This window comes from Dipodomys merriami, unplaced genomic scaffold (genome assembly GCF_024711535.1).
Source record: "Dipodomys merriami isolate MVZ:Mamm:240054 unplaced genomic scaffold, mDipMer1.0.p SCAF_4, whole genome shotgun sequence".
Taxonomy (NCBI): domain Eukaryota; kingdom Metazoa; phylum Chordata; class Mammalia; order Rodentia; family Heteromyidae; genus Dipodomys; species Dipodomys merriami.
In genome coordinates, this window is record NW_027205603.1 from 50,914,748 (window position 1) to 50,935,083 (window position 20,336).

Here is a 20,336-nt window from a genome sequence, read left to right on the forward strand (position 1 = left end):
TAAAAGGCAAACAAAGTTCTGTAACATTCTTTCCCTTTTATTACCAAGAGTTCTGGCTAAGTATTCAAAGAAGCAATTTCAAAGTGGAGACCAGCTGTTGATTTAAACTACCTGAAGAAGGGATCACATCTTTATGCACTTTTACATCTAGAGAAAATTTGCATTAACACTTAAAACTCTTGCTTTTATTTTCTTAAAAAATATTTTTCAAAGACTCTTGTTATATTTTTAACTATTTTCCTACCATAGTATTCTATCTGGTGAACTTTCACCTTATATTTATTGCTGCTTTTCTCTCCTTTATGTTCTTTCATAGCTATGTATTTGTTTACATGTCAGTAATCTTTTTTGAAAGATGAGTAATTTAATAGCTAAATGTGCTTTTTATCTGTTTAAATTTCAAAAACAAGCCAACTATAAAACCAAGCTTACAATTCATTAAAAGGTCAATAAAAAAATAGGTAAAATGCTGTGTAGAGGTACTCCATTATTTGGGAGAATGAGGCAGGAGCATTATATATTCAAGACCAGTGGGGGCAACAGTGCAGGGATTAAACAAACAAACAAACAAACAGGTATTAAATATAACCTTGAGGATGAAGTTAATGACAGAGGTGGTCAGGATATGAGAAGAGAGATGAGCGTGAGGCTGAATGACTCACATTAAGTTTGGCAGAGAGAACCTACTTTAGATACTGATCATTCCTCACATAGACACTTTTAGCTCACTGACATCTATAACTATCAGTTATAGATGAAAATATTTGTAATTAGTATACATTTGTAGCCTCAGGGTTTCATTGTGATATATCCATACATACACACAGTGCATTTGTTTTTATTTGATACCCTGGCCAACAGTGCACTTTTACATCTATAGTGGTATTTCATGTGTACATGCCTTTAACTTATGTTGGCTGATAATATCCTGGCCCATTCTTTCTACTTCTAAGTGGCTCTTATTTTTCATGACTCACCTTATGTATTATTCATTCATCAAAGCCTTCTCTGACTAATTCTCCTTTCTCTATTATCTACCAGATTTGATGGTCTTCTGCATACTATCACAGTACCTTGCATATCCTTTACACTGGATTTATTATGCTATAACTTGTATTTTTTTAAAGCACCTAAAAGAGAAAAATATTGGTAAATAGAGTATATGTGAAATACTTTGAAAATAGAGGATAGTGGAGTGTGACTCAAGTGGAGTGCCAGCCTTGAGTGAAAAGCTAAGTGAAAGTATAAGGCCCTGAGTTTAAGACTCCAAGTAGCATACACACACACACACACACAAACACACACACACACACACACACACACACACACACACACACACACACACACACACACACACACACACACACACACACACACACACACACACACACACACACACACACACACACGAAAAAAGGATACTAAAATCTGGCTGTCCTCACTAAGAATTTCACAGTAGTACATGAAAGTATAAAACAATAGCTACATTTTAGCTATGGCAGATTATAGAATGTAAGACAACCTACACAAACAGAATAGACCTACACCTACATTTCTTCTAGAAAATCCTTTCATTGAGAAAGTCTTGTCACCTTCTATTTGATGGCATAAATATTATTACCTTTACAGTTCACCTAAAACGCCATTTTTCTAGGAAGTCTTTTCTAATTCTCTCAATAAAAAGTTCTGTATTTTTTTTTTTCTCTAAAGGAAATTTAAGGACAGACGCTGGTGGCTCACTACTATAACCCTAGCTACTCAGGAGGCTGAGATCTGAGGACTGTGGTTTGAAGCCAGTCCTAGCAGGAAAATCCATTGGACACTTAACTTCAAAGCTGGAAGCAGTGCTGTGGATCAAGTATACAGTACCAGCCTTGACAAAAAAGCTAAAAGATAGCTCCCAGGCCCTGAGCTCAAGCCACAGTATTGGCATACAAAAAATAAATAATAAAACAAAATAAATTTAATGAGCACATTTCCTTTTGAAATCCCCTTTTGTCATTTCCTTTTGTCATCTCCCTCTCTCATTATCTCCCAGTTTTTCCCCTCCCCCCAAGTTGTATATAGGTCATTTCCAACACAGGGTCTGGCCAGTTTTTTTTTTTTTTTTAAATAAAACAAGAGAAGCATCCAAATACTTTATGTGGTCATAATGTAGGTACAGTAAGTTGTAAATAAATGTTTGTTAAAAAATAAACAGCTCTAGTGAATTCTTTTATTATGAAATACCTGTTATTTTGTAAGTGCATATAATAGTAATAGCCTCTTAATACATTCAGAATAAGATCCTTATTATCCCTTCATTCTTTTTTTTTGTCGGTCATGGGGCTTGAACTCTGGGCCTGAGCGCTGTCCCTCAGCTCTTCAGCTCAAGGTGAGTGCTCTACCACTTGAGCCACAATGCCACTTCCAGTTTTCTGATGGTTTATTGGAGATAAGAGTCTCAGACTTTCCTCTTGGGCTGTCTTTGAACCGAGATCCTCAGATCTCAGCCTCCTGAGTAGTTAGGATTATAGGCATGAGCCCCTTCACTTCTTATTTTTCTGCTTTCTGCCCTGTTACAGTTGAAGCTCTTGTCTATTAAGAAATGCTATTGTGCAATGTCAAGCTCTTGGCCAGCTTGAAGGCTAAGAAATCACTGTGCTGTAGTTGTGAAGCACATCAGAAAGGACAGTGAAAGAACAACAAAAACTCCTATGTAAGTAATATTAAATGATGAGTTAGTCACGCAGAGATAGTAATTTTTTTTTCTTTTATTTTTATCTGAGCCAAGGTCCACTATGCAGCCTAAGCTGGTCTCCAACTTTGAATCTTCCAGCCTCTACCTCCTGATTACTACGATTTCAGCCTGCAATGTTTAAGTTTTTTATAAATATATATTTTATTGTAAAGATATTGTACAGAGGGGTACAGTTACATGAGCAAGGTAATGAGTCCATTTCCTATCAAGCATTGTTACACCAGACTTTCTTTTTCCCCTACCATCCCTTTCCTCCCCAATTCCCCAACTCTTCCCCATTCCCCTCCTTCCCCGCAAAGTTGTAAAGTTCATTTTCAACAGTGTCTTGTACATCTAGTCATGACAATGGGTGATCCTGTATCCTTATTCAGCATTTTGTTATTACCCTTCCCCTCCCCAAATTAGAAAGAAGCAGGACACCGGAATCAAATACAGTGACAATAGGGGTTATACAACAACAACAAAAATAATCACATAGTACATTATAAGTATATTAACAAGAACCACAAGAAAGATAAAATCTCTTTGTGTCCCTATCTTGGGGTTCATTTCGCTTAGTTTTAGCTTATATGGTCATATGTACAAAGCTTTTGACCTCTTCTGCTTGTCCTAGGCATACACTAGTTATGCAATATTTGACTTTTAAGGACTAAGATTTATTATCAATGATTATAAAGAAAAAATGTGAATATTTCAACTAAGATACATTTTTGCTACTTAAATAAAACCAAGAGTTCAAAAAAGGAGTCAAAGTATTTGATTACGTAAAAATACAGTATAGTCATTTAGAGAATAAACTGGGATCATAACTCACAACATCTTTTTTGTTTTTGGGTCTGGTCGTGGGGCCTGAACTCTGGGCCTGGGCGCTGTCCCTCAGCTCTTCAGCTCAAGGCTAGCGCTCTACCACTTGAGCCACAGCGCCACTTCTGGCTTTTTTTTTGCTTATGTGGTGCTGAGGAATCGAACCCAGGGCCTCATGCATGCAAGGCAAGCACTCTAACACTGAGCCACCTTCCCAGCCCATCACCACAACATTTTAAACATCAGACTTAAAGGTGTGCTCAATAAGTTATCCAAAGAAATAAAGATGTTGAAATATAAGACTATTTAGGAAATCCCTAGGCTATTGCTGGGTGAAGTAGTGGTATCAAGTGTTGCCTTTCTAGGAAACAGCATCTTTGAAGGATAAAGGAGCAAAGTAACTCTGGTGATTATAAAGGACTAATATGACCTCTCAAAATGGGCATGAGGGTGGGGAGGAAAAATAGATCCAGGACTAGAAAGGCAAGTTGATAGGGATCAGAAATAATCAAAGTATATCACAAAAGGTCAATAGTATTCTAATGGGCTATAAGACAGAAAAAAATTGTATTAAGTGAAGACCCAAAGAAACCCAGACACAAAGAAACTTGGCTGCATGGTTTCCCTCATTTGTAATATCTAGAATATGTCTAGATATTCTTAGGAGAGGATCACAATAGCTCAATAGATATGTGCATGTGGCCATATAAAATGATCTTTTATCAAAATGAACTCCAAGAAATGGAAACAAGAGGTTTTTTTAGTGTACTGCTTGCAGTTCTTTTTCTTTCCTTTTTCCCCTCTTTGGTTTATGTTCTATTGTAACTATTTTTGATTTCTGTACCCTTTGTCTTGTATATAAGTTTATCTGATTTGGGGAAGTGAAGAGGAATCACAGAAACGGTGGGACAATGCGCTACTTACTAGACACTATGTTGGAAATGAACTTTATATCTTGGGGGGGAGGGGAGTCGGTGGCAAGCGGTAGAAAATGAAAGAGGGGGTACCATTGTTCCAAAAGAAATGTACTCATTACCTTACTTATTTAATTGTAACTCCTCTGTATATCACCTGCACAATAAAATTAAAAAAGAAAAACTGGAAAAGGAAAATCCAGCGGCTAAGGTTTCTATGATAATTACAACAGAGATACTCTCTTGGACTAGGTTGGTAATGGCAGGGATAGAGTAAAACAGATAATCTGGTGGAATGTAAAACATAAAGGAAGGAAAAATAGTGAGGATGGCCAGGTGCTGGGGGCTCATGCTTGAATCCTAGCTACTGGAGGCTGAGATCTGAGGATTATGGTTTAAAGCCAGTTTTGGTAGAAAAGTGTGATCCCTCCAATTAACCATCAATGGTAGAGTGACAGCCTTGAGCAAAAACGCTCAAGGACAGCATCCAGGCCCTGGGTTCAGGCCCTAGGACTAGAAGACACACACTACATATACGCACATACACACTAGTGAGGGATGTGTGAAAGAGGATACGAAGATGCTAAAAAATTAGGGGGAAATTGTTTAGAGACTATGCTTTTGTTTTAGGTTTGATGAAACTTTTGAGTATTGGAGGGAAATGTCAATGAGAGACCTCATAGTACATACTCCTTCAAGTATGTAGGGATTCAGGATTCTAAACAACTGAAGAATGCTTTTGCAAGGTGGGTGGGTGGGTAAAGAGGTGGACATGAGCAATTAGGAGGAAATGCCCTGTTTAAAAAATTCCATTCTTAAACCCAGATGGCTAACATTCTGGACAGATTTCATGATTACGGTCTTATATCCTCCTTATAGATCACACTCTCTGTATTAGGGCTGGCCATGTGTTTCCCAAGTAAATTACCTTTTACTGGAAAGTGCTAAGCTAGAAGGGGGAAAGAATATCAAGTTCACAGGCACCTGTCTTCATCAAAACAAGTAAGAGTTCCCAAACTACTAAGAGGTTGTCAAACCACGTGAAGAGGGTCGGGGGAGGGCTTTCATTTTGAATCACCCAGTAATGCCACACTATTTACATAGTAAAATGCTCTATACTTTATTTTTGGTGTCAGTCCTGGGGCTTCTGATGGCTTGGGTGCTGTTCCTGACAAGGCTAGTACTCTAACACTTGACCCATAGCTCCGCTTCTGGCTTTTCTGGAGTTTAATCAGAGATAAGAATCTCATGGCTTTCTTGTTAGGGCTAGCTTTGAACCAGGGCTCAGCCTCCCAAGTAGCTAGGAGTACAGGGATGAGCCAACAATGTCTGGCTCTGCTCTCTACATTTTCTTTCTTTTTTGTTTAAGGCTAGTGTTCTACTGCTTTGAGCCACAGCTCCATTTCTCCTTTTCAGGAGATTAATTGGAGTTAAGAGTCTCATGTACTTTTCTGCTTGGGCTGGCTTTGAACTGCAAAACTCAGATGTCAGCCTCCTGAGTAACTAGGATTATAGGCATGAGCCACCAGTGCCTGGCTGCTCTCTACTTTTTAAATCAAAGATTTTTTTCAAGAAAAAGTTTCCAAAATTTATCTGGTAAAGTGAGTCTTCAGATGAAATAGTTAATTGTAATTATTAGCAATTTTCTTTCATTTAAGGTAAAAAAGAACCCCATATGGATCTTTTCTTCTACATTTTCACATCATACTCTATATAAATAACACAACTTCTACAACTTTCATATTTTTACATTATTTTTGAGTGATATGAGTAGTCTGAAACATATTTAGTGTCATATTACCCAAAAGATGACTAATATCTAAGTCATTGTGTTCAAATGATTACTAGGAAGCTAAATCCTAAAATTAAGTTTACAGTTGAGTGGTTTGAATACATGGTACAATGAATTTTTATCTTCACTAATTTTAAAATTTTTAATGAAAAACAGATGCTAAAATCTTCCATGAAAGAAAGAAAATCCAACATAGTGCTTTATTGCAGAAGATAAGTAACTATACTACTATTCTACATTATGTGCTTAAATAACTATAGTCCCAGATTTACTCTTAGTTTGTCAGTTGTTAGAATGCTTTTATAATCTCTTATTTCTCTTTGTTACATACCAGTTAGCAATGTCCTTGTGAGCTACTAAATTTTGAAGAAATGCTTGCAATCCTAATTGTCTGTCTTCTAAAAAGTCGACATTGTAATTATCTTTAAACCAACGCTTTGGTGGAAGTGCTAATCGAAAGCCTGGAAACATTTCCTTTAACTGAAAAAGAAAAAAAAGTTTAAGTCAAATAAATTCTATAAAGTCTATCATGTTGAGTATGTGAAATCATTCATGAAATAAACTTAAAATAGTCAAGCTTGGCTAAGCTTTTTATGCCTTGTTTTATGTCTTGATTTCTACCTAGAAGTGAGTTCTAGTTGCTTCACATCCTTGCCAAATCCTGGTGGTAGTCATCTTCTTCCTGTTTAATATTTTGAGTGGATGTGAAGCAGCATTTCATTGTGGCTGTAATTTGCATTTCTCTACTGAAAAACAATGTAGAAAAGCTTCTTTTTCCCTATCTTTTTTTTTTGTGCATATTTTCTCTTAAATTACCTGTCCTAATATTTGATTAGAACATTAAAAATAATAGGACTTCCATTAAAAATAACAGAACTGTCTTTATATGTATTACAAATATATCCTCCCAGATAGTGGCCTGACTTCAAGTCATGCCAGAGCAGATATTTTAATTTTTAGTTTATCTAATCCAACCATCCATTTTTCCTTTTCTAGAAACAGAAAAAATAATTTTTTCCTTTTTTCTTTTTGGTGTTTTAAGACAGGTTCTCACAATGTCACCCATGTTAGCCGCCTCATGTTATTTAACATGGTTGCAATGAAAATAAAGTAATAAACACAACAATGAGGAAATTCAGTCTTTTTATTAGCTTGAGGCTTAACAACTAAATGCCATTTATGTTCATTATTTTTTTTTCCCCTTAAAAATTATCCAATGAAAAAGAAGTGAAAATTCCCCTAGAAAAACAGTGACAGTCAATCTCAGGATTGCGATTACAGATAAACTGAGATTAAGGGTAAAATAGTTCAGGACAGAGCAATTTGTCTAAGGAATCAGACATGTCAAGGACTAGCACTGAACTTTCTATTTTGATGACTAAATAGGAGGAATTTAAACACCTGGCCCTGACTGAACTAATACTACCACTTCCTTGCTTCTTATTCTCTGCTGGCTGGACTCTTCCACTCTCACTATCCAGAATCATTCATCTTTGACTGCTGTGACATAGAGCTAAAAAATACTGACTTCTCCAGAAGAATTTACAAAAACCCACTCTTAAGGCTAAACCAATGCATCTCCCAGGCCACTCTCTAACCCTAATGCTGCCATGATGCCTCTGTAGGTAAGCCCCACATTCTAGAGCTCCCTCAGCAGACTTCCAGACTTTGGAGCCATACCTTAATCCAGGAGATTGAAAAAAAAAAGGTAGGATTAGTGATTAACAGAGAAATTTCCCTTTCTAACCAATATTGTTTGAGCTATGTTAAGTACAAGATTGTCCTGAAAGTACTTGTTTCATTAATATTTCAAGATTTAACTTATAGATGATACCAAGATTTTACTATATATGTAACTATTATGAAAGAACTATAGCTTAACCTATGCATATGCCTAGAGTTGACACACATTTTTAATCTTGTCAGCAAAAGTAGGTGATGGGTACCAGTCTTTCTGGTACCTAGTATAGTCCTTCATTAGTCATAGTTTTGTTTCCCCTGATTTCAGAATCCCCATGATCAACTGTGATTCAAAAACTATTAACTGAAAAGTTGTGTAAACAAACAATTCATAATTTAAATTAAATTTAAATCACGTGTTGCTTTGGATAACATGATGAAATTTCATGCCATCCTGCTCTGACAAGGTGCCAATCATTCCTGGATACATGTATCTACATTGAATAAGCTGTCACTTAGCTACCCTCCTTGTTTTATCTTATTGTCATTATAGTGCAGTACCTGTGATCAAAGAACCTCTTATTTGGAGGAATAATATTATGAGCTGTTATAATGCCATTTCCTTCATACCATGTATATCTCATGTAGGCATTATGCTATTTCTTATCTACATGACTAAATATTTAAAGTGTTACCTGTAACATGTCAAATCATGTAAAATTTCTATTGTCCTTTGGGAAAATGTATACTTCCAATACTATGTAATACCAGTTAAATACCTGTCAATTTGACAGACATAATTTCTTACTTTTGTTTTTTTGGTCAGTCCTGGGGCCTGAATTCTGGGCCTGGGCACTGTCCCTTAGCTCTTCAGCTCAAGGCTAACAGTCTACCACTTGAGCCACAGCACCACCTGCAGCTTTTTCTGCTTATGTGGTGCTGAGGAATCGAACCCAGGGCCTCATGCATGCAAGGCAAGCACTCTACCACTGAGCTACCTTCCCAGTCTGATTCTCTACTTTGCTTAATGTGCTTGTGGTATTACATGCTTTCATATCTGTTGGTCATTTATATTTCTTCTGTGAAATAATGTATTCATATTCACTGTTTATGCTTTTTACCGTGGGGTTCACTTTTTAATTTTAAGGGTTCTTAATATATTAGGGATTGTTTTTATTCTATACTAACTGGCTCTCCATGACTTCTGTGATTCTGTTATGTTAGAGCAAAAAGATTTTGCTGCTGCATTTAAGTTCTTAATCAGTTGACCTTAAAATACAGGGATTATCCTGGTGAGTCTAATATTATCATTTGAACCCTTGGAGTATTTTCTCTGGCTTGTGGCAAAAGGGAAAGTTAGCACCAGAAGGACTTAGGTCTCTGTTGCTGGCTTTGAGATGGAAGGGCCAAGTATAAGGAACAAAGATCAGTTTCTTTAAGCAAGGAATGATCTCTGGCTGACAGCCAGCAGGGAAATAGCACCCTGGTTCTACAACTTAAAACAGCTAAACTCTACCAAGAACCTCAATGAGCTTGGATACTGATTCTTCCCCAGAGACTGGAGATAAGAGGAAACTCAGACACAAGGTTGACTTTGAGCTTGTCTGATGATCCTAAAAAACCAAACCAAGGGGAATCCACCCAACTAAATAAATGGGTGTTGTTTAAACTAACAAGGTCTGAGATAATGCTTAAAAGAAAAAACTAATATGTTATTTTTTTGTTCATCTTTTCTAGTCATTTTATAATAATTCAAGTGATACAATTTGCACTAAAATAAATGTGATTTCTTCCATAAAAATAAGATAAATATAGATGATTTTAATACTGTTACAGTGAAATGAAACAATTTTTAAAAACTTATCCGAAGATTTGACTTGGCACAACTAATAAGGAAGGAAAGGTACAACTATGACAGACATAGGAAGCAGGTAAATAATTTATAAAAAGACAGTTTGTATTAAAGGCATTAAAGTACTTACTTTGTCATTAAGCCTAGAGAAGTCAGTGTATCTCCGGAAAACGACCCAGCTTTCTTCTGGGGCTTTCTTTACCAATATTTTGTACACCTGGGGTGAGAAGAGGGGAGAAGGGAGAGAGAGAAGAGAAAGGAGATAGAGAAAGAGACACACACACACATACACAGAGAACACAAACTATTAACAATTATTGCAAAAAAAATCAGAAATTATTTAGATTATTAAATGTACAGAAAATTAATGGAGGTGCAGCAACAGTTCTTAATAGAACAAATTTGAGATTTTTTTTCTGTGCATAATAATAAACTAATGAGCTTCAATAATGTTTGTCAACATATTCTAAAATTGAAATAAGAATCAAGCATGTTTGAACAGCTATAAAAATAGCTCTTTTTGTTCTACATAAGTAATTTAATTTTTAAATCTAATACCAAACTAAATTCTCAAGTAAGTTCAGAAATATTTAAAAATTATACATAGTAGATAAAAACTTTCCATTTCTGTAACTATGTGTAATTATTTAGGATACTATGTAGAAAAATTCAGTTGAAGCAAGCCAACATCTTCAAAAAACATTAGAAAAACATAGTTTGTTTTTTCTTTATGAGCTGATCCTGAGACTAAACTCTAGCGCAGGTGCTGTCCCTAAACTTTGTTGTTCAAGGATAGCACGCTACTAAAGAACCACAACTCCACTTCTAGCTTTTCAGAAGTTAAATGAAGGTAAGAGTTTTATGGACTTCTCTGCCTGGTTTGATTTTGAATTGAGATTCTCAGATCTCCTCCTGAGTAGCTAGGATTACAGGCGTGAGCCACCAAAGTCTAGCCTATATTTTATTTTTTAAAGTATGAGTAGCTGGGCGCTGGTGGCTCACGCCTGTAATCCTAGCTACTAAAGAGGCTGAGATCAGAGGATCATAGTTCAAAGCTAGCCTGGGCAGGAGAGTCCATGAGACTCTTATCTCCAATAAACCACACCAGAAAATCAGAATTGGTGCTGTGGCTCAAATGGTAGAGCACTCGCTTTAAGCTGAAGAGCTGCCCAGGCCAAGTTCAAGCCCCAGGACAGACAAAAATAAATAAATAAGTGTTGAGTATAAGCAGGGTATCTGTGGCCTACACCTGTAATCCTAACTTCTCAGGAGCTTGAAATCCAAGGATGGCAGTTTAAAGCCAGCCTGGGCAGGAAAAGTCTGACTCTTATTTCTAATAACCTGGCTGGAAGTAGAGCTGTGGCTCAAGTAATAGAGTGCTAGCTTTGAGCACAAAAACTCTAGGCTCTGAGTTCAAGTTCAAGCCTCAGCTCCAGCAGACAGACAGACAGACAGAGAAACATACACACACAGATAAACAAACATACACACAAGTTTATGTTTAGAATTTAATATGTGGATTTGTTCTTTAAGACAAAATTTCAAGAGAAGCATATGCTAATAGTCTGTTATAAGATTATATGTAAGCTAAAATATAATCTGCTGAATACTTTGCTGAATTCTTTTCAACTGCTCTACAGTTGTGCTTATCCACATGAGACTAACGGATGACATGTAGTGTACGTGCAAACTATACTCTGGATTTCAAAATAGGGTGAAGACACTATGTAGTTTTTAATTAAAATTATTTTATACTGATTATACATTGAGATATTTTAGATATATTAAATGAACCAAAAAATCAAATTAAAAATTACAAATGTGCTGAAGGGGTAATTCATGCTTGAAATTCTAGCTACTGAGTAGGCAAAAACTGGGAGAATCATAGTTTGAGGGCAAAAAGTTTGTAAGACAACCCCCAATCTCGACCAACTTGCTAGATATGTTAGTTATGAATATCATCTCAGAGATAGTCATGAGAAAGTAAATAGGAAGATTGTGGTCCAAGCTGGCCTGGGCATAAAACACGACATGATATAAGAAAAATAAGAAAAAAAATAGAGGTGTATCTCAAGTGCCTAGTAAGTATAATAAGTTTTTATGTATGAACTCTAATGTTGCCCATATATATGAATATGTGTATGTGTATCTGCATGTATTTGTGTGTGTATTACAATTGTGATTCAGCCAAGCATAGTAGTACATGCTTATATTCAAGCCTCATGGGAGGTAAAGTAGGAAGACTGAGGTTCAAAGGTCAGCTTTGGCAAAAGCAAGAGATCCTATCTGAAAAAACAAACTAAAAACCAGCTCACAATTAAATGTGAGCTGGTTTCCCCCCTCCACACACACAAAATAAATAAAAACAAAATGAAAATACTGGTGAATGTGGCTCAAGAGACAGAGTGCTTACCTAGCACCAGCAAATGCAAAACCCTGAATTCATTCCCCAGTACAATCAAAGAAAAGAATCAGATGTGTGACTCATACTTGTAATTCAAATTATTCTCCTATTGGACAATGCCGCTATAAAGATAAATCATTATTTAAGAACTGTGAACCATCCTTGCCATTTGAATTTTTTCCTGTATGGACTATCCTTTCAGCTTTTAAGTAAAAGAATCTGCAAGGGTATAGTATCAATCTTTTAGAAGTGAAAAACATTTACCTTTGTAAAATATAAGGATGGAAAATGAGATGACTAGGATACCTTTTAAAGAATGCAAAAAAAGTCTTGATGCAAGAAAGTAAAAATGAGGACACAAAAAGATTTAAGAGATAAATTGATTCAAAATTTCTGAGAATGACTCATGAATAATAAAAGTCAATGGCATATGATAGTTAGATTTAAACTATCAATAACATACATTGATTTTGTTTTCCTATTTTAGAAAGTAGCCCCCTCATACACACAGTAAGTGATCTCTTCTGTGGCCTGCGAAGAGTCTTATTTTTCTAAGAAAGAGAGAATATTGATCTTTGTATCTTACTTTTTCTAAAAAGTTCTTTCTAACTTTGTATTCAGTGCTTCTAATGAAAAAGAATTATATGCAGTACTAATCATTCTACATTCTAATAGCAGCTATTATTTCATTTGAAGCTTAGCTGTGAAGTCCTTATTTATAAGGTATATACAGAAGGTTTATAAGGTATATAGAAGCATGCCTGAAATTATAAAATATATATGGAAAAGTACAAAGTATAATTTTAAGTGAATAACTTGATACATTACATTATCCCTTGAAGACCCTCTTGTCACCTTTCAGATCCTAATCCCCATCCCTCCTAGCCACCTTCAGTTTCTAACTATCCCCCTTAAAGACTTAACAATGTGAAAGACAAGATCTTAACAGCCTAATTTTTATCTATTTAAGCTACCAATTCAAAGGTTGAGAGATCAGAGAAACAAAGGATCAAAGGGACAAAAGATCAAAGGGACATATCTAGGAAAAAATATTTTGAACATCTAAGGCTCTCAACTTATTATCTCCACCTCATATCTTTTCCTCAACTCAATCAAGATACATACATAGTATCCCTGTGTATGTCTACACACATATAGGACTTTGAAACCATTTCCAATGCATCATTTTCAATGCATTTCCAATGCATCATTTTCAAAAACAAATCCTCATCTACCTCATAAATCTGCCATCTGATTAAACAGTAATCTTACTCGTCTTGTTGATTATGCCAAGTTTGAGGCCAGCTTTGACTTCTTTCCACATTCTACTTCCAAAATATTAAGAATTTTACTTTCAGGATAACTTCTTGAAGCCTCTTAATCATCCTAGTCTATGTCATTCTGCCTCCCTGTATTATTTCAGACCCTAACTGCTTCCTGCTATCAAAAGTCCTCATATTATCTAATCTCAGTTCAGCAGCCAGAATAAGCCTTTTAAAATATTAAGCCATATTACATGATTCTTCCTTTAAAATCCTTTATAAATATTCCCATCTTACTTGGAGTATAATTCAAAATTCTAAAGATGTGACTACCTGTGTGCTACAATCTGTGTAGCCTGCCTTTTACCTACTATCTTAGACCTATCCATTTGCTTATTCGGTCAGCCATAAGAGTTGTTGAACCTGTTCCATCTGTATGGAAAGCTCTTGCCTCAGATAGTGCCTATTAGTACTAACATTTTTTTTCCCCCTGTGAAATCATGACTGGCAACAATATTTAAATCTTTGTCTGTAATTTCTCTAAAGTGGACACCAGCAATATCTTTAGTTAGTTATCATTTATTGATTGATTCATTCATTTACTTAAATTGCCAAACTACCATCACCAGAAAGAGTAGTAACTGAAAAAGCTGAGTTAAGGAGCATATGAATAGGAGTACTTTTATCTTTTTACATCTTCTTCCATATCAAGGAAGACTATGGATTCTTCTACAACATCATGCAAGACAACTATATTTATATATTATTGCCTTAAATTTGGCTACAAACTAGCATTTTCACACATATCACAATTTAGTCCATTTAGGCTACAATTTAGCATAAATCAGATACTTCATATGGAATAGAAATTAGTTTTTTTTCACAATTCTAGAGACTGGGTAGTCTAAAATCAAGATAATATCAGATTTGGTGTCTGAGGAGGGCTCAATTTCAGTGTCCTGGGACAGGCATAAAGGACACACAAGGGAGCTCTATGGGCCTTTTTTATAAGAGTACTAATTCCATTTATGAGGGCTCTTCCTCCATCACCCACAAATTCCCTACATCTTAATGCCATCATCTTGGAGTTTAGAATTCTGAGGGGTTGGAGGACATAAACATTCACATAATCATATTACCTAAGTAATATTCATTCTTTCATAAAGAAGGTAGGTAAATGAAAGGTAATGAGCCATTACATAATTTCTAAAACTGTTCTCGAAAGGAAGTTTTATGCAGTTTTTCCACCTTATAATAATTTTAAAGACTATCTCTTCATAATTTGGGTCAACATTTTTCCTTAGAGCCTCTCCCATCTTGGCATAAACTGGTGGCATGACATACTAAGATAAACTAAGTTTACTAAAGAAATTCCAAAAACTAAACTCTTTGAACTAATGTTAGCAAGGATAACATACATAAATGTACATAGGTCAACATACAAGGTCAAAGTATGTAAATTAGTAATGAACAAATAAAAAAAATCCCTAAGAAACAAGACCCATATCCAAAAGTAAATCAAACTAAGAGGAAAAAAAAATCTCTGTATTGACCACCATTTAGAAAAAATTAAATACTTAAGGCCTAGTTCATATATTAGAAGACAATACTGAAAAGATAATAGCTCTCTTTGGACTAATTTACAGATTTAACCAATCTCATTACAAAGGTTCAAGAACAGCCAAGTCAATCATGAAGAAAACAAAGCTAGAATACTTAAACTGCTGGGTTTCAAGACTTATGATAAAGGTTTACTAATTAAGGCTGTGAAATTAATGTGGGATAGAAAAACAATGCAGAAATAGAAGTATACATTTATAGTCACATGATTAATGCTACAGGCAACATTGAAAATGCAGAGGGATACGTGTTGTTAACATTTTTTTTCTCATTTTCAAGTTGGTGTTCTTTTGAACTTGCTTTTTAAAAAATTTCATTTGTGCTGCCATCTTCAAATAGATGTACAAAGGGATTTCAATTTAATATGTACATTTATGCATACAATGCAGTTTGATTAGAGTAGCACTTTCCATAATTCTCCCAATAGTGATTCTTTTAAAAGCCTGATTAATTGATCTCAGCAGTCTGACCCTTATGTTATACCAGTGACAAAAAATAACTCTGGATGATTTATAGATTTAATGTGAAAGACCTAACCAAAAACTTAGAAGCTGGATGCGTGGCTCATGCCTGTAACCCTAGCTACTCAGGAGACCGAGGTCTGAGGATCACAGTTCAAAGCCAGCCAAGGCAAGAAAGTCCATGAGACTCTTATCTCCAATTATCCATCAGAAAACTGGAAGTGGCACTGTGGTTCAAGTAGTAGAGTGCTAGCCTTGAGCTGAAGAGCTCAAAGACAGCATGCAGGAGCAGGGTTCAAGCTCCATGACCAAACAAAAAAACCCCAAAAAACAAAACAACAACAAACTTAGAAGAAAACATGAAGTAACATCTTTATAACAACTTTGGTATAGACAGATTTGAAAAAGTGTTAGTGAAAGCTGGGTTCGGCAGTACATGTCAGTAATTCTAGCACATGGGAAATGCAGGCAGAATGGCAATGGAAATTTTGAAAATTTGAAAACTGAAAAGTTGAGAGCAAACTGGGCTACATAATACCCTGCCTCAAAAAAAGCAATATAAAAAGTAGCCATAAAATATTAATAAATTGGAATAGTAAAAAAGATTTTATCAAACATATTGTTAAGAATGTGAGAACTGTAATGCATGTATCCCAAAAAACAACAAAAAACATTTCCACAATGCTTAGAAACTACAAATAAAGACAAGGAAACAAACTGAAAAATCTTAAACAGATTATCTCACAAGGTATTATCTAAAAGCTAAAACTGAAATTCTTAGCTGGGTATCAGTGGTTCATGCTTATAATTCTAGCTATGCAAGAGGCTGAGGTATAAGGACCCTGTTTTAAAGCCATCTTGAACTGAGACTCTTCTCTCCAACAGCTGGAAGTGGAGCTGTGGCTCAAGTGACAGAGCGCTAGCCTTGAGCAAAATTGCTTACAGACAGCATCCAGGCCCTGAGTTCAAGCCTCAGGACCAGCAAATAAATAAAATAAAATTATTTCATTAGTCATTAGGAAAATCCAAAATAGCACTGAGATATTCTAAATAACTGTGAAGATGAGGCGCAACTATAAATAACATACACTGCAGTGGTACAAGCACTATGGAACACTGTTCCATTACTGTCTTCTAAAGCTGGGGGTATAATGCTGAAGGAAAGAGACTAGACTCAAAAGAGCAATTCCATTTATATAAAGTATAAAATAGGCAAAATGAATCCAGGCTATCAGAAAAGTATTTGGTGAGTGAGTGAGCCTGGACTGGCAGACAGCACAGGGTGCTTTCAGATGTTAATAATGTTCTGTTCTCTTGATATATGTGTGATTGCATAGGTGTGTCTGTTCTGTTCTCTTGATATATGTGCAATTTGTGAAAATTCATTAAGGTAAAATAAAAGTTTATTATAGATAGCATGAGAGATTTCAAGGATATAACAATAAAAGTATGTTCAAGGAACTCTAAGTAAAGGTATATATTAATTAGCACAAGTTTAAATACAGAATTATCCAGTCTTTCACTTTCCATTGGTGTACAGCAGAAAGCAATACTTACAGTAAATTTGGCTCTTTCTTCCATCACCTCATAGCCCAGTATAGTAGGTGTAGATGGTCTGTCTTCCCAATTCACTGTTTCAGGATTTTGTTCTTCAGGTTCTCTTGGTCTAGCAGAATACTCAATGGAAGAATCGGTTCCTGTAAATCTAGTCCTAATGAGAGGACTGCTACAGACAGATGAAGTACTATCCATTCGATCAGGAACACTTGTCTGTTTAAAATTACCCATATTTGAGTCTTGAGAGTTTGAGCTTGTTGAGACACTGCCAAAAGAAGAACTTCTCTGATTTCTGTTGTTTGTAAAACTGGAAGCAGAGTTTCCTAAGGGCATAGGAACTGGAACATAAGGAGTTGCCATCTTCTTTGGCCTTTGCAACAAACCTGTATTCTGCAGAGTCCTAGCACTTAGACAACAAATAATATGCAATCCATTGTTTTTTCCCCTAGGAATTCATTATCTAAAAATAAGAAAAACACAATGAGAATAGGGAGACTAATCCAAAGCAAACAGAACATTCTTTTAAATTTGTGATGCTCTATTAATTTGTTTCAAATAAAAACAAACATGAACCCCTTCCTTTAATATGAAACCATTTCGAAGGACTCTGGTTTACAAGATAAAGAATAAAATGATTCCACATTCCTTTTCTTGATCCTCCTGTTGCTCTTATCCCATTTTTTTATATTGTGAAGGAGATACTTGGTCCTAAGAACCACAAAAGAGGATTGTGTGAGGATTGGATTCAATCCCCTATAGGAAGAGGGAGAAAAGTAACTTAGAATGAGAAAGAATGGCAAAGAAGCTCCTGAAGCTTTATCCTGACAGTGTTGTATACAGTATTAAAAGGCAAGGAGGTAGAGGAAAATTATTCGTTACCTTTTAGGTAGTTGAAACTCTTAAGGATTTACAGATAATACCACCAATCAGTCAGAAGCTTAGATACTGGTGATACTGCTTTTAAAGTAACATTTAGCCAGGGTCAGATGGAGGTTGAGAGGATGGCAGTAGGGGGCTGGTCGAGGTAGCCAAGTTCATGAGACACCTTCTTAACCAACAGCTGGGTGTGGTTGTGCTGTCATCCAAGCTATGTGAAAGGATCAGCTGGACAGAAAAATCTGTGACACAGTCCACCTTAGAGGAAGAAGCTGGGTGTATTTGTATGCAACTGTCATTCCAACTACATAGGAAAGCAAAAAAAAAAAAAAAATAGGAGGATCATAGTCTAGTGCAAAAAACAAAAACCAGTGCAAAAAGGAGTGGGGTATGGCTAAGTGGTAGAGTACCTGCTACTCTTGTGGGTGAGGACTCCTGAGTTCAAATCTTTGAGCCTCATCATCCCCGAAGTAACAATTTGTAAATTTAGGATCAAACATATTTAAAAATAAACCTAATCTAACTACTAAAACCCAATGAAGAGTAAACTTGATAATAGTTTGCTTTGTAACCAAGAGAACATTTAGCAAATCTTAGTAATTCATATTTGATGTTATTAAAAGGATTAGAGTATTGTATCAGAATAATTTCACAACAATACAAAGAAGTAATGGTTTACCATTAGGCTGTTAATAAACTCATAATCAATTAATAAACCACAGACCAACCAAACAACAGGACTGCACATAGCAGCAATGGGTCTGCCTGGCCAACTTTATCCATGCAACTCCTAGGGTGAGAAAGGTAGGGTTTGGAAAGATGCTGAAACTGAATTTTTTTTTTTAACTCAGCATGTGGCGCTGAATAACCTTCCCTATTATCAGGGATTCTAGAAACCGAGGTACTGCTCTGCCTGATGGCCTCTCCTCACTTCCTCCTCTTCCTACACCCCCCACCCCAGAGTAAATTTAAAAAAGTCGAAATCTCTACCTTCTCAACGTCTGCGGGATGACCCTGCCCTCCGCCACCTGAGATCACCAGGCCAGGGGAAGGTGGCATCAACCACCAACTCCCATCGGAGGGGACACTGTCTAAGCGTTCAGAAAACGCACTGTGCTCCTTAGGAGGGCCTCTACTTTGGTCCTCCCCAGGAGATGCTCCAGGAAGAATCACCTGGGCCTCACCTTGGGCAGGTGAGGTACTCAGACGCTAGGCAGTGGGCACAGGCCGACCCCTTGGGGGTATGGTCAGGGGGAGCCCGGGCTCCGGCCTCAGGCTCCGTGGGCGGCAAAATCTGCAGCTCTGGGTGGTTCCTGGGGGCGGAGGCCTAAGGGTCTGCCCTGGCCGGGGCGGAGCCAGCGCTCCAGACCGCGGGCGGAGTCCGGGGGTCCCGTCTACGCGGAGGGGTTCGGGGTTGGGGAGGTCCCGGGGTGTCTCTTCCCGCTCCCGCCACCCTCGACAGGTGCTGGTGTCCCGGCACGCCAGCCCGGTGTCCCCCGCACGCCAGCCCGGTGTCCCCGCACGCCCGCCAGCCCGGTGTCCCCCGCACGCCCGCCCGGTGTCCCCCGCACGCCCGCCCGGTGTCCCCCGCACGCCAGCCCGGTGTCCCCGCACGCCAGCCCGGTGTCCCCCGCACGCCCGCCACTCAGTCCCTACTTCAGAGCACTCCACGACCAGGCTCCAGGGCGCTCCCCGGGGGAGGTGAAGCCGGCCGGTCCTCAACCAGACCGCAGCTGGTCGCCGCCTCCCACGGCACCGGGATGCCACACGTGACCCTCAGCCCCGAACACAGCTGCTCCTCACCTCCGCCCGCCACTGGGCCCCGGTTCCCGGCAAGCGGAGGGCGGGGCGTCCGGGGTGCCGCTCCGGAAGTGACGCCATTCCAGGACGACCATCCGGGAAGGCGCACAGTTGAAGGGTCTGCTCCTGGCTCTCTGGCTGGGGGTTTAAATCGAATCCTGCGGTAGGAAGTTGGCACTTCTTTGCGGTAGCTTCTGGGAAATCCGGTGCGACGAGTAGTTTGTCCAGCAAGTGACTAGAAGACTTCATTTCCCAGGAGGCACTATGGGCGACGTTAGCGTGGACTCTAGCTTTGCATCATGGGACTTGTAGTCTCCACCTATTTGGGCTAGTTCTGCTAGGTTATTGATTTTTTTCCATAATTGACAGGGCCTTAAGGGATTGCGACTGATTGGAAGAGTAGGCAGACGGAGCTCTTCACTATTGTCTATATGCCTTATGTAATTCAAAAGTTACAGACTTTTGAATTGTTGAATTAAAAAATATTCTGGGGAGTAATTCATCACAAATGATTAAATAGGCTGATTACACTTGCTCATATGAAAACTCACAAAGTTATCAATCACGACATTCT

General features: G+C 37.5%; 1 protein-coding gene across 3 annotated transcripts in view; it reads right to left on the reverse strand.

Annotated features, from left to right (window-relative positions):
- The window catches only part of Snx16 (sorting nexin 16), a 37,638-nt gene extending 17,776 nt beyond the window's left edge, over window positions 1–19,862 (reverse strand). The window contains exons 1-4 of one of the 3 annotated variants that reach the window (XM_069990990.1): window positions 19,766–19,862; window positions 17,087–17,546; window positions 9,913–9,999; window positions 6,582–6,730 (exon numbers count right to left, since the gene is read on the reverse strand). In XM_069990990.1, coding sequence (XP_069847091.1) covers window positions 6,582–6,730; window positions 9,913–9,999; window positions 17,087–17,446 — 596 coding nt within the window. In that variant the 5' untranslated portion in view covers window positions 17,447–17,546; window positions 19,766–19,862. Of the gene's footprint in view, window positions 1–6,581; window positions 6,731–9,912; window positions 10,000–17,086; window positions 17,547–17,965; window positions 17,985–19,618; window positions 19,739–19,765 lie in introns of those variants that run through there. The other 2 variants (XM_069990989.1, XM_069990991.1) reach the window with 2 other exon arrangements.
- Window positions 19,863–20,336: the final 474 nt, after the last annotated feature.